General features: G+C 42.6%; 1 protein-coding gene across 1 annotated transcript in view; it reads right to left on the reverse strand.

The window, feature by feature from the left end:
- Positions 1–278: 278 nt before the first annotated feature.
- Positions 279–12,546, reverse strand: part of NIP7 (nucleolar pre-rRNA processing protein NIP7) — a 67,415-nt gene continuing 55,147 nt past the window's right edge. The window contains exon 5 of the mRNA XM_037162605.2: positions 279–377. Within this exon, the coding sequence (XP_037018500.1) occupies positions 294–377 (84 nt within the window). The 3' untranslated portion in view covers positions 279–293. The remainder of the gene's footprint in view (positions 378–12,546) is intronic.

The following is a 12,546-nucleotide window of genomic DNA, read 5'->3' on the forward strand; positions in this document are numbered from 1 at the left end:
TCTCCTTCCCTTCCTTTCTCTCTAAAAATAAATAAAATCTTTTTAAAAAGAACTGAGAAAAATAAAGAGTATTATTCTATTTATTCAAAGATCAAAAACATAAAATAAATACAACAAAAACATGAGTGATAAAAGAATAAACGGAAAAGCTGAAGTTCATCAAAATTTGTAACGTTTGTGCTGCAAACAATACCATTAAAGACTGAAATGACAATCCACAGGATGAGAGAAAGTATTTCCAAATCATATACAAGCATACCTTGGAAACAGTGCAGGTTCAGATCCAGACTGCTTCAATAAAGCTGAGTACTGAGATAGAGTTGTAATCTTGTTGCTGGTGGAGGGTCTTGCCTTCCATTTGTATAGAAGCACAACACCTGTAAAGCACAATAAAGTAAATCACAATAAAAGGTGGTATGCCTGTTTTGAGAAGGGACTTGTATCCAGAATGTATAAAGAAACCTTTCAGTGCCCTGGCTGGTGTAGCTCAGTGGACTGAGAGCAGGCCTGCGAACCAAAAGGTCACTGGTTCAACGCCCAGCCAGGGCACATGCCTCGGCTGCAGGCCAGGTCCCCAACTGGGGGCGTGCAAGAAGCAACCACACATTGATGTTTCTCTCCCTCTCTTTCTCCTTCCTTTCCCCTCTCTCTAAAAGATAAATAAATAAAATCTTTTAAAAAATAAGAAAGAAAGAAAGAAACCTTTCAACAATAAAAAAAAATTTAAAAATGGACGAGGGATTTAAGTAGACATTTCACCAAAGAAGCTGTACAAATGGCCAATAAGCTTATGAAAAGATTCTCAACATCACTACTGTCAGGGAAATGCAACTCAAAACTATAATGAGATTCCACTTCCTACTCACTAGGATGGCCGCAGTTAAAAAGACAGACAGTAACAAGTGTTGGTGAGTATTCAGAAAACTACACTCACACATTGCCAGTGTGAATGTAAGACAGAGCATATACTGTACAAAACATCCCAACAGTTTTGCACATTCACAAAGTTAAACACAGAGTTAACATATGACTTGGTAATTACACTACTAGGTATATGCTCAAGAGAAATGAAAACATATATCCACACAAAAAGTGGATCACCAGTGTTCATACCAGTATTATTCATAATAGCCAAAAAGTGAAAACAACTCAAATGTCCCTCAGCTGATGAATGAATAGAGTGTGGTGTGTCCTTGCAATGAAATACTATTCTGGAGAAAAATAACATACTAAAACATGGGTGTACTTTAAAAATGCCATGCTCAGTGAAAGAAGCCTGTCATGACAGACCACATGGAGTATGATTTCATCTATGTGAAATTTCCAGAAGAGACACACCCATAGAGAGAGTAGATGTAGTGGTTGTGCAGGGCTTGAAAGCTTTAGGGGAATGGTTTTGAGGTTCCTTTGATGGGAGAGTAAAGTATTCTATAATTAGATTACAACAATGGCTGCACAACCCTAGGACAATATTAAGATACTGAAGTGTACACTTTCAATAGGTGAATTGTATACTGTGTGAGTTATATCTCAACAAATCTGTTGAAGAAAAAACAGACAAAACTGAAACATAGTGTTAGAAGTATGGACTAGTGGTTAGGGGGTGAGCATGCAGAGCAGGAAAAAGAGGAATTAAAATACATGAAAGGCTACAATACATCCCAGTGGTGGAGCCAAGAAAAGAATGCACATGAAATACATGAAAATGCTGAAGTTTTTTAGAGTGTAGGGAGTATTGGGGGGCGGGGTTGATAGAGATAATCTAGGACAGAGACTGGATAATGTCACTGTTTGTACTACAATCTACTGGGCAAAAGGCTATTTTGAAAAGCCAGTCGGAGAAAGAGAAATACCATATGATTTCACCTATCGGTATATGTGGAATCTAATGAACAAAATAAACTAACAAACTAAGACAGACTCGTAGATACAGAGAAGAGACTGACAGTTGTCAGAGAGGAGGGGTTTGGGGGGGCTGGGTGAAAAAGGTAAAGGGATTAAGCAAAAAATATATATTACAGAGTTGTACATCTGAAACCTATATCATTTTTATTAACCAATGTCAGCCCAATAAATTCAACTAAAAACACTCACAGACAGCTCATGGTATGGTGATTACCAGGGACTAAGCGGGATGGGGAGGTACAAGAGGGTAAAGGGGGTTAAATGGTGATGGAAGAAGACTTGACTTCGGGTGGTGAACACACAATACAGATAATGCATTATAGAATTGTACACCTGAAATCTGTATAATTTTATTAACCAATGTCACCCCAATTAAAAAATATATGAAACAAAAAAATAAAACCCATAATTGTTTCCACAAACACAATTTCCTTTAGGCAGAATACTCAGTTGTCTTTGTTCAATGTCCTTTACCTAGTCTGTTGGGGATGCACAGCAGGGCACAGAAAGTGCCTTTGTGATTAGATTAACCTCTAATGCGTTTTAAAAATAAGCTTTAGTGAATATAATTTACTTGCACTAATGTACTTTTCATTAAACAGGATTTAAGTGGAACCTTTCTCAGGGGTGTGGCTGAGGAGTAAACAATGAATTAAGTGACAAGTTAATAAATTAAGATAAGGGGTAGCAGAGGGGACAATTTTTAAGTTTAATTGTTTAAGTCTTTAATTCATTGACATTGTTCAAAACTATAAAAAAAAAAAGTTAAACAGCTCAACAAAAAGTTTCTTGCCAACCTTTCCCACCCACTTTCCACCTCCTTTCACTAACCGACCCCAAATAATGCCTTAATAATTTTTTGTGTATCTTTCTTAAGTTTGTCTATGTAAATATAAATATTTGTGCTTAGTTTTATTCACTTTTAATATGAAAGGTGGCAAACAACACTCAGTTCTGTATCTTGGCTTCCTAACTTAATGATATCTTAGGAATGTATAGATAGTAAGACATAGAGAGCCTCCTCATATGCTTTATTTTATTACTGCAAGTATAGTTTTTATAGTTTATTATTCAGTTGGTATGCACATATCATAATTTCACTAGTCTCAATTTTTTAGGATTACAAACAATGCCGTCATCAATAGCCTTCATCTCACCTGACACACATGTACAAGAAGAAATAGGATTTCTAGATCAAAAGCATAGACATTTGTATGTTAGCAACTGTACCAATTTATATTCTCACTGGCAATGTGCGTGAATCACGCCTGTTTCCTCATGGACCCACAAACTGAATGCATTATCAAAATTTTTGAATTACACCAGTCTGAAAGTTTCAAAAATTGTATCACACTGTAGTCTTGATTTGCATTTCTCTTCTTATATGTGAGGTCAAACATCGATTCTATGGCTAAGGATAATAAAGGAATTATCAACCTTCTATCTAAATCAACTCCTGAAAAATAACCCTTAATAGCCAAGAATTTCTTTTGCGTTGCGAGGGCTTTATTTCTTTATGCCAAACATGAACCCACCTTAAGGGATAGTCCCTCTGCCTGGACCGGTCTCCCGCCCCAACTTTACATTCAGATTTTAGCATGCTTATCTTACATTAAATGTCACTCCCTTGGTGAGACCTAGGTGAGCCACCTGTCCTACATAGCTACCCAGTGTCTCTGACACATCATTCTGTTTTCTTTCTCTCCATAGAACCCATGGCTACCTGATTCTTTTCTGGTTTATGTGTCAATTGACCTGTATGCACATCATTGTATCCCCAGTATCTGACACGGTGCTTGGCACACAGTGGGTGTTTAATAACTATCTGCTGAATAGATAAATTTCCAACTTCTGGAATGAGATAAAAGGGGTTAAGTTTCTAAACATTTTCTAAACAGGGTTTTTTGGAAAATGGAGTGTGGGAAAGGAATTTGGCCTTGTCCTTGGGCTGAGATTGCCTACAGGCAGCCCCTAACACTGCAACTTTATTCCTAAAGCATTTTAACTTCGTGCTAACTTTGAGCAGTGGATGTGAGACCCACTCTCGGTTAAGTTCAGGTTAGGTTTGGGACCCTGGGATATTTTCTTTCATCCATAATCACTGGATCAGGGCCTATAAATCAAATAGTTAAGACACAAAACACAAACAAGGTCATAATTTGTTTCTTCCTGCCCTCTGTTTTTCTTGGCAAGGAAAAACTCAAGCTTTTCCTGACTGGGGATGGGTAATGACACGGGGGGTGGGGTGGGGGGTGATTCATTAAAAGTGGCCTGAGTTACTGGCCTTTTATTTCTTCTCATTCTTTCCCTTTATTGTCCCAACTCGTGTAAGGAAACACATTGAATAAAATAATTCTCCTGCCGATAAAGAACCTTCCCTTGACTCTTTGTTCCCTTTCAGTTATATGTTCCCAGAATCAAAACCTTGGAGCTTGGAGGCCAGTGTGTGGCTCAGGGTGATGTGATGGGCGTTTCTGGTAGAGAAGGAAGGCCAACGACCCTGCTTGTGGGGCCCTGTCAGGAGTAAAGCCCCTTCTTTTACCCCCTTTTCTTAACAAAGCTGTCTATTTTGTTAGGAAATTCTTCCTGCCCCCTCCCCCCCCAGGGACCCTGTCGGGAGTTGAGTATGGCTGTGGGTAAGTCTGAGAACCTCAGCTTCCTGATTCTAAAGTGGGTGTCATAATACCAGTACATTCCTCTTAAATGTGGGACATTAATGTCAACTATTCCTAAGGCCTGGACAGAGAAAAGGAAGTGGTAACAATAAAAATATTCAATTTAATAGTACATATGGATCACAATATTAAGAGAAACAGCAGAATATTTTCTTCTTTCACACTATACACTGCTATTTTGTTTGAAATATGTTGATATTTTTTAAAGAAATAAATAAAATTAAAAACATGTCTAGAAAAAGGCTGCCCAGTAATAGACCAAAAACACTAAGGGCTATCTCAGGGTGAGGGCTGAGAGTTGATTTTCATTTTCATCTTTTGTGTACTTTGTAGTTCTTTGTGCAGAATATTTGTTTTGTAATTACAAAGAAACGATGATAAAATGGCATTTTATTCAAGTAGGTTTATGTGCCCTAACCTTCCGTAACTTTCTGTGGAAATGGAACAATTTGTTTTCCAAGAGGTGGACGTAGGAGGACACGCGTGGGCCGGGAGAGGTGGGGGGACAGACGTGACTCTGATCCGGGTCAGGGCGAGGCTGTGGAAAACTACCAGTCGGTGCCACACCCTCAGCGTGGTTCTGGGGAAGGCCACGGTTAAATCACCCCACCATTGTTTTTGTCCCCCCTCCACGTGACATAGTCCCAGTGCCTCTCAACTGCCGTTGCATGTGTAGCTTCCTCGCCTTTTGTCATTTTTGGTACCTCCCTTCGAGCCTACTGCCAGTGCACTCCACCATCTCTGTGGATTCCCAGGGCGACCCGCTCCTCCTACAAGGGACCCAGCCAGGAAGCGGAAAGTGAAAGGATAAGTCTGTGGCTCCCCCATGTTGTAACTTAGGGGGTTCGTGGACTTTGGAGAAGGGGCTCAATAGATAGCAGGCCTCCTCAGGCTCTGGGTCAGTGGTGGCTCCGGGTAGATGGATGATCTGCTGATAAGGACGTAGGTTGTCGAATGTGGCTGAGTGTGTGTGCCCAATAGTCTTCCTTACGCCTGAATCAAACAGACTTTCCCATCAGCCCTGGCGGCAGTGGCACAGGGGGCAGGATGGCCTCCCCAGGTGGAGGGAGAGGACTTGTGCTCCCTCCCAGGGTCTGGTTCCTGACAGACGGGAAAGAGGAAGACGCTGGGCAACTCATACCCAGTTTCTCCTAACGCTCTCCCTCCCCTGAGTGCCAAAGATGAAGGCATGAGGAGGAGACTGCAGCCTTGACTTTAATTGATGACTTGCTATGGGAAGGAAATACATGGAGTGGGGAGAAAGCACTTTCCTCTCCAAAAGTTCTTACCAGTTCTTGGATGACAGAACACTTTAAGAATACAGAACAAGCTATAAGCCAACACCTCAGAAAACTGCACATAAGTGCTGTACTTCAGCACTGATGGTTTGAATCTGCCTGCCTTTCCCTTTCTTCTGGGCTCAGTACCCCATCTTCCTCAGAGAAACTGTTCTGAGGCCAGTCTGTGTCAAGCTAGTGGGGCTGCCAATCAATATGCTCCTCCTCCCTTCGCTTGCAGGTGGATTTATGGCAGCCAATCAGGGAAAGAGAACTAAGCGGGTAAGGCTGCTTCTTGAAAAATACGAAACCAGAGACTTCCGCCAAGATGGAGGTATAGGTGGATGTGCCGTGCCTTCTCACACAACCAAGTTTAGGGACAACTAAATATTAGCATCAGAAAACACAACCAGAACACGGGAAATTGAACTTTTCGGAAGTCCGTTAACAACAAATTCTTCAGCCCGACCGGTAAGGGGCGAAACCGGCGTCTGGTGAGGGGTTGCACAGGAGGGCTCCGGTCGGACAGACCCAGGCGCGGAATCCAGACGCGCAAATCCAGACGCACGGGTTCCAAACCCAGGATTGGACCTAGTGAGCGACCGAGCAACCCACCAGGTGAGCGACTGCTGAGGAGACAGTGGGGAGGCGGTGCTGCATGTTGACTGCGGTTGCCTATCTGCGGGCGAGCGGACAGGCGAGGGAGTGGGCGGTTGGACCGGGGCCGGCGGTCCCCGTGGCTTGCGGCAGTAGAGGGCGCCGCCATTTCCCGGCTCTGACCACACCCCCACATACAGCGTCACAACCCAGCGACCTGGGAGTCCAAGGCGCCGCTTCTCACATTTAAAGGGCCAGAACAGACCAAAAATGTCGCAGGAAGACCTCAAAGCCCCAGAGATAAATCTAAGCGACGAAGAAATAGCAAAACTCTCAGACGCACAGTTTAAAACACTGGTCATCAGGATCCTAACAGATCTGGTTGATTATAGCCACAAATTAGAGAAACATATGAAGGCTAAACTAAGGGAAATAAATGGAATTCCACAGGAAACCCATAGAGATGAAAAGGAAACTGGGACTCAAATCAATGGAGTGGACCAGAAGAAAGCAAATAATGGCCAAACAGAAAAGACTGAAGAAGCAAGAATTCAAAGAAATGAGGAGAGTCTTAGGAACCTCCAGGACATCTTTAAACGCTCCAACATCCGAATTATAGGGGTACCAGAAGGGGGAAAGGCACAGCCACCAGTGGAAAACTTATTTGAACAAATAATAAAAGAAAATTTCCCCAATCTGGCAAAGGAAATAGACTTCCAAGAAATCCAGGAAGCTCAGAGAGTACAAAAAAAGTTGGACTCAAGAAGAAACACACCAAGGCACATCATCATTACATATCCAAGATGAAAATGAAGGAGAGAATCCTAGAAGCAGCAAGAGCTAAGGGGACAATCACCTACAAAGGAGTCCCCATCAGACTGTCAGCAGATTTCTCAAAAGAGACCTTACAGGCAAGAAGGGGCTGGAAAGAAATATTCCAAGTCATGAAATCTAAAGACCTACAACCAAGATTGCTCTATCCAGCAAAACTTTCATTTAGAATGGAAGGACAGATAAGGTGCTTCTCAGATAAGATCAAATTCAAGGAGTTCATCATCACCAAGCCCTTATTATATGAAATGTTAAAGGGACTTATCTAAGAAAAAGAAGTTAAAGAAACATGAACAGTGAAAGGACAACAAACTCACAGTTATTAACAACCACACCTAAAACGAAAGCAAACTAAAAGAACAGCTAGATCAGGAGTGGAAACATAGAAATGAAGATCTCAAGGAGGGTTAGCAACAGGGGAGTGGGAGGAGGAGATGGGGGAAGAAGGTACAGAAAATAAGTAGCATAGACAGTAGGTAGAAAATGGGGGGGGGGGCAAGAATAGCATGGGAAATATAGAACCTAAAGGACTTGAGACACATGGACATAAACTAAAGGGGGGGTAATGGTGGGGATGGGGGGGCAGGGTGGAGGGGAATGAAGGGGGGGAATAGAACAACTGTAACAGCATAATCAATTTAAAAAAATAAATTTAAAAAAAAAAAGAAAAAGAAAAATACGAAACCAGAGAAAAGTAAAGCTGGCGGCTCTTCACAGCTGTTTTGACTGCCAAGTGGAAAGAGTCTAAAGAATAGGGCCCGACAAAGCGGAACAATGCCCTGGGGACACTGTTGAACCCTTGAATATAGACATAATGAAATCTAGACTTGTTACATGAGCTGCTAAATTTGCCTTCCCCCCGCCCCCCCCCAAGCTCCAGTGAGGTAGGTTTCTGTCCCTTGGAACATATGCGCACACACAGAAGTTGGCCTTCACCTACAGGGGTGCTCAGACTGTGAAGCCCAAACCTCCCCTGGACATCCAGAGGCCCTTCTGTTAGTGGTGCCCATTATAAATTTGAAAATTGATCGAGTACGCTACAAGATTCAGATGGAACAGGCCACCTCATTTGGAGCAGAAGGACTTGCTTCTTCAGGTAGGCCCCATCTCTGCTTGCCAGCAACTTGGAGACCATACTGAAAGCACAGGCTGGAGGGCATGTGACTTGACAGAAAACAAGTAACACGGGTGTGTTAAAATGCAGGAAATGCTAGGAGAGAGTGACTAGTCCTCTTTTTCTTTATATATCGTGAATGAGAGTTGGAGGTGGAAAGGAGAGAAAGAGAATCCTGCCCAAACCGAAGAGGATGTGTCTGCACAAATCACCCTGCAAAGGCGCCAACTGGATATGGGGTGGTGTAAAAAAAAAGCAAAAAAGCTATAGGATAATGACAGCTAACACTTTAATCATTTACTCCAGGCTAGATGTTACACTAAACCCTTTACATGAATTATAACAATTTTAGGTACTCTTGTTATTCCCATTTTGCAGGGGGTAATACTGAGACAGAGATTTGGAACTGGGTGAGATGGTCCTACGACTCACAGAGCCAGGATTGCACAAACAGGGCGGTCTGATTCCTCAGTTCCTGACTACCATGAATTCCCCCTCTTTCCAAAGAGCTGGATTGGAATCTAGCTTGTTACCTGCTGGTTGAATGACCTAGAGCAAATAAGCCTCTCTGAGCTTATTGCCTCACCTGGAAATTTCAGATATTATACTAGATAAATTTTTTAAAAACCCAAAAAACAAAACTCTTTCAACTCAAAAATCCCCCCCAAAAAAACGTTTCCAAAACTTAATCCCTAATTTACCAAACTAGGATTTGTATTCCTGCTCTGAGCTTTCCCACTCAAGACCATATAGATTGGCTTTCCCATGGATTTAGGATCAAAGGGCTCCTTTCTGTTCTGGTTTCCTTTGAAATGGATTCAAAGGCATGGTTTTCAAAGTGCAGGGGGGACTGGAAGGCCTTCATCCTTGCTGAGTGAATCAGCATCCCGGAGCACAGGTGACAAGTCCTGACCCATCCCGTCACTGTCTGATAAGCCCAAAGGTCACAGCTCTAAATGACCCCACTTTTCCTTCTTCCTGGCCCTTTTGTGGGTTTTCTGATAAGGTGCCCTAAGTCATCTGTGACACTGTTTTTTCTCTCTGCAAACGCAATCCCCAGGGTGTGCACTCCGCCTGTGAGCTCCCCAGCTGCTTCCAGCTCTCCTTCTGCTCACAGCCCTTTAATTGCTGCATTCCAACAAATTAGCCATGTGACAGAAGATTATTTTTAACTTCAATAGAACAGCTCCTTCTCTTTTAATATATCATGCTTGGCCCACATTCCCTCGGTGAAAAGGGCACCATCGGCTACTTCTGAGAACTTTTAATTACTCTAATTGTTTGCAAAACTCTTAGAAGCTTGGGGGGAAATGCATTTCTTTCCCCTTTCCCAGTTTTCCCACTTGCTATTTAATAGAAGCTGAAGCAGAGCCCAAGCCTGGAGACTTACCAGCTTTAGTGGGTCTTCCCAAGTCCCCTCTAGCCTTCTCTCACCTGCTCTCAACAGAATGGGTTTCTACAGTGCAAATCCACTGGCAGGATGGAGAGGAAAAGTTCCAGAGTGACAGAGACTCCCACCCCATCCCCATGCAGAGCCCAGAAAGGGGCAGAATGGGAATGGCCCATGTCCCAGGAAGACTGAGCACTTAGCACCTCTTAGATCTCAGAACCCTCCAAGAAAGTCCTGGTGACTGAGCTTGACACTGAATCTGAGCCTTTTACTTTCTAGTAAATCACACACCACAAGGTGCATCTCAGTGATGCCAGGTGCACCAGAGGCCCTTCTCCAATTTTTCTGAATTTCCTAAACCCCGGATATTTCTCCTATCTCAAAAGGCCAAGTGGGAAGTGTGGCCAGAAATGATTGTGATTGTATCATCTTCCCCTCCTAGAAAGATACAGAGGTGCACTGAAGTTCAGGTTTCCCCAACCTGAGAAATGTACAATTTCTTATACCAGAGTTTTGCAAGGTAATACAGGTTATAACAGTATGTGTACCCTTCCAGCTATTTTGTATGCTACATGAATTTTGACACGCCGTGAATTAGAAAAGGATAACTCTGTGTGTGTGTGTGTGTGTGCGCGCGCGCGCGTATGGGTGCGTGGATATGCTTGTGTGTTGAGAAGTGGGAAGAGAGCATATTCCAAGCAGTGGGAACAGCATGTAAGCAAGCTGTCAGATGGGGAAAAGCATGATGCGTTTGAGGAATTTTTAAAAGGCCAGCGTGACTGGAATCTACAGATAAAAACACATTATGTCCTCCCAGTACAGTTCTTCCAAAATTTTTAAATTGAGGTATAATTTACATAAAATAAAATGCCTACATTTTAATGTACTCGTTGAGTTTTGGCCATTCACCACCCCAATCAGGGTATAAACTTATCCGTCTCTTCAGAAAGTTCCATGGTTTCCCTTTCCAGTCAATGCCCCCCCGACCCCACCAGCCTCAGGCAGTGCTGTTCTAATTTCTGTAACTACAGGCTTGTCTTATTTCTTCTTGACTTACCAGCACACGAATGGAACGGCACAGTGTGAACTTTTTTGCGTGTACTTCTTTCTTTCTATGTTATGTTTTCGAGATTCACCTGTGTTGTTCCAACCTGTGTGGGGTTTTCCTGTTGGATATGGAGGAATAAGGTGAGGTTAATACATTCAGGCCTAACCAGAACAATTTCATTCCTGATAGATTTCCCTAGACTGCATAGACTGCAGCATAGACTGCCACAGACTGCAGCAATGCTATTTAAACACAGCAAGGTGCTTTTGATGTAAAAGAAGTTGGCAAAAAATACCTCATACCTCACCCTTGGACCCAGCCATTCTGCCCTTAAGAGTTTCTCTTACAGACAGATATATTCACACAAGTGTGGCATGTTTGTACAAGAATACAAATGGCAGGATTATTTTTCAAAGCCAAGGATTAGAAACAAAACTAATACCCATCAGTAGGGATCTGACTGAACAAACTATAATGAGTCTAGACAATGGAACACTATACAATCTAGAAAAAAAACTGAGGAGGTTTCTCATGTACTGAAATGAGGTGATCCCCAAAGTGAAGAAAGCCAGACACAGAACAGGGTGTGTTCATTCACTCACTCAACAAATCTGTGTGGGGCAGCTATGACATGCCAGGCACCCCTCTCCTCACTGAGCGAACAGCATGGTACGAAATCAAATCCCTTCTCTTGTGGAGCTCCCGTTCGAATGGGAGGAGTGAGAGAAAAAACAAACAAATGGAAAATATATTTGTGTGCTGCGTTATCATCTGTAAAATAAAAGAATAAAAGAGAGTAAGGTAACGTAAATGTGTTCTTTGAAATATGCACAAAATATCCATCTCAGAGCAGATACACCAGCAAATGGTGGCATTGGGGGAGGGAACGAGGAAGGAGGGGCATGGATAGAAGAACAAATGTTACTTTATGCTCTTTGTATCTTCTGAACTTTTAAATCATTGAAATGTGCTACCTAATCCAGAATTAATGGATATAATTACAATTTTTTTTAAGTTGGAAGAAGTATTTGGCAGTATTTTCAAGCACCTGGGCCCTCGAGGGGAGGGAAGCGCCCGACCATTTTTTTAATCAGGGCAGGAGGAAAGGGCCAGCTCCCAGCTGCCACTCAGGGCAGTGGTGAACCGAAGTCACAGCGGCACTCGGGCAAGATAAAAGAGGCACGGAGAGAGCAGAAGGAAACAAAATCAGTCTCGAGTGACATACGTTTCACGGGTATTTATAAAAGACTTCAGCAGCTCCTTCCTAAATTTGAATTAATGTCAAGAGAAAAATCATTTCAGGAAGTGCGAGTTCCTCTCTTCAAACTTTTTGGGACCGTCCTATTCTGGTGTGAATCACACAGAGCCAAGTTCATTCACAGGGAACATCTGTGTGTGTGGAGGTGGAGGGATGGGGAGCATAATAAAGAGGCCATCTGACACTGAACTTGGACACCTCTTGTCTTTTTTCCCCAGCTTCCCCTGGGTCGTCTATTTGTTTGGTGGTAAGGGAAGGAAGGTCTATAAAACATTTATGGTTTATTATTTGGGTTTGTTCATAGAACACGTGAAAGTGACAATATGGAAAAGGAGTCTGACTGGAATCTGCACTCTTTGTGAATGTTTGTATTCCAGAAGCTTCCCAGAGTGGTTGGATGATTGTTCTGTGATGATTACAAGTCTCCTTATTGGTTGCTAGTCAACCAAAA

The sequence above is a fragment of the Artibeus jamaicensis genome, unplaced genomic scaffold (assembly GCF_021234435.1).
Source record: "Artibeus jamaicensis isolate MK-2021 breed Jamaican fruit bat unplaced genomic scaffold, CSHL_Jam_final contig_464, whole genome shotgun sequence".
NCBI classification, from domain to species: Eukaryota; Metazoa; Chordata; class Mammalia; order Chiroptera; family Phyllostomidae; genus Artibeus; species Artibeus jamaicensis.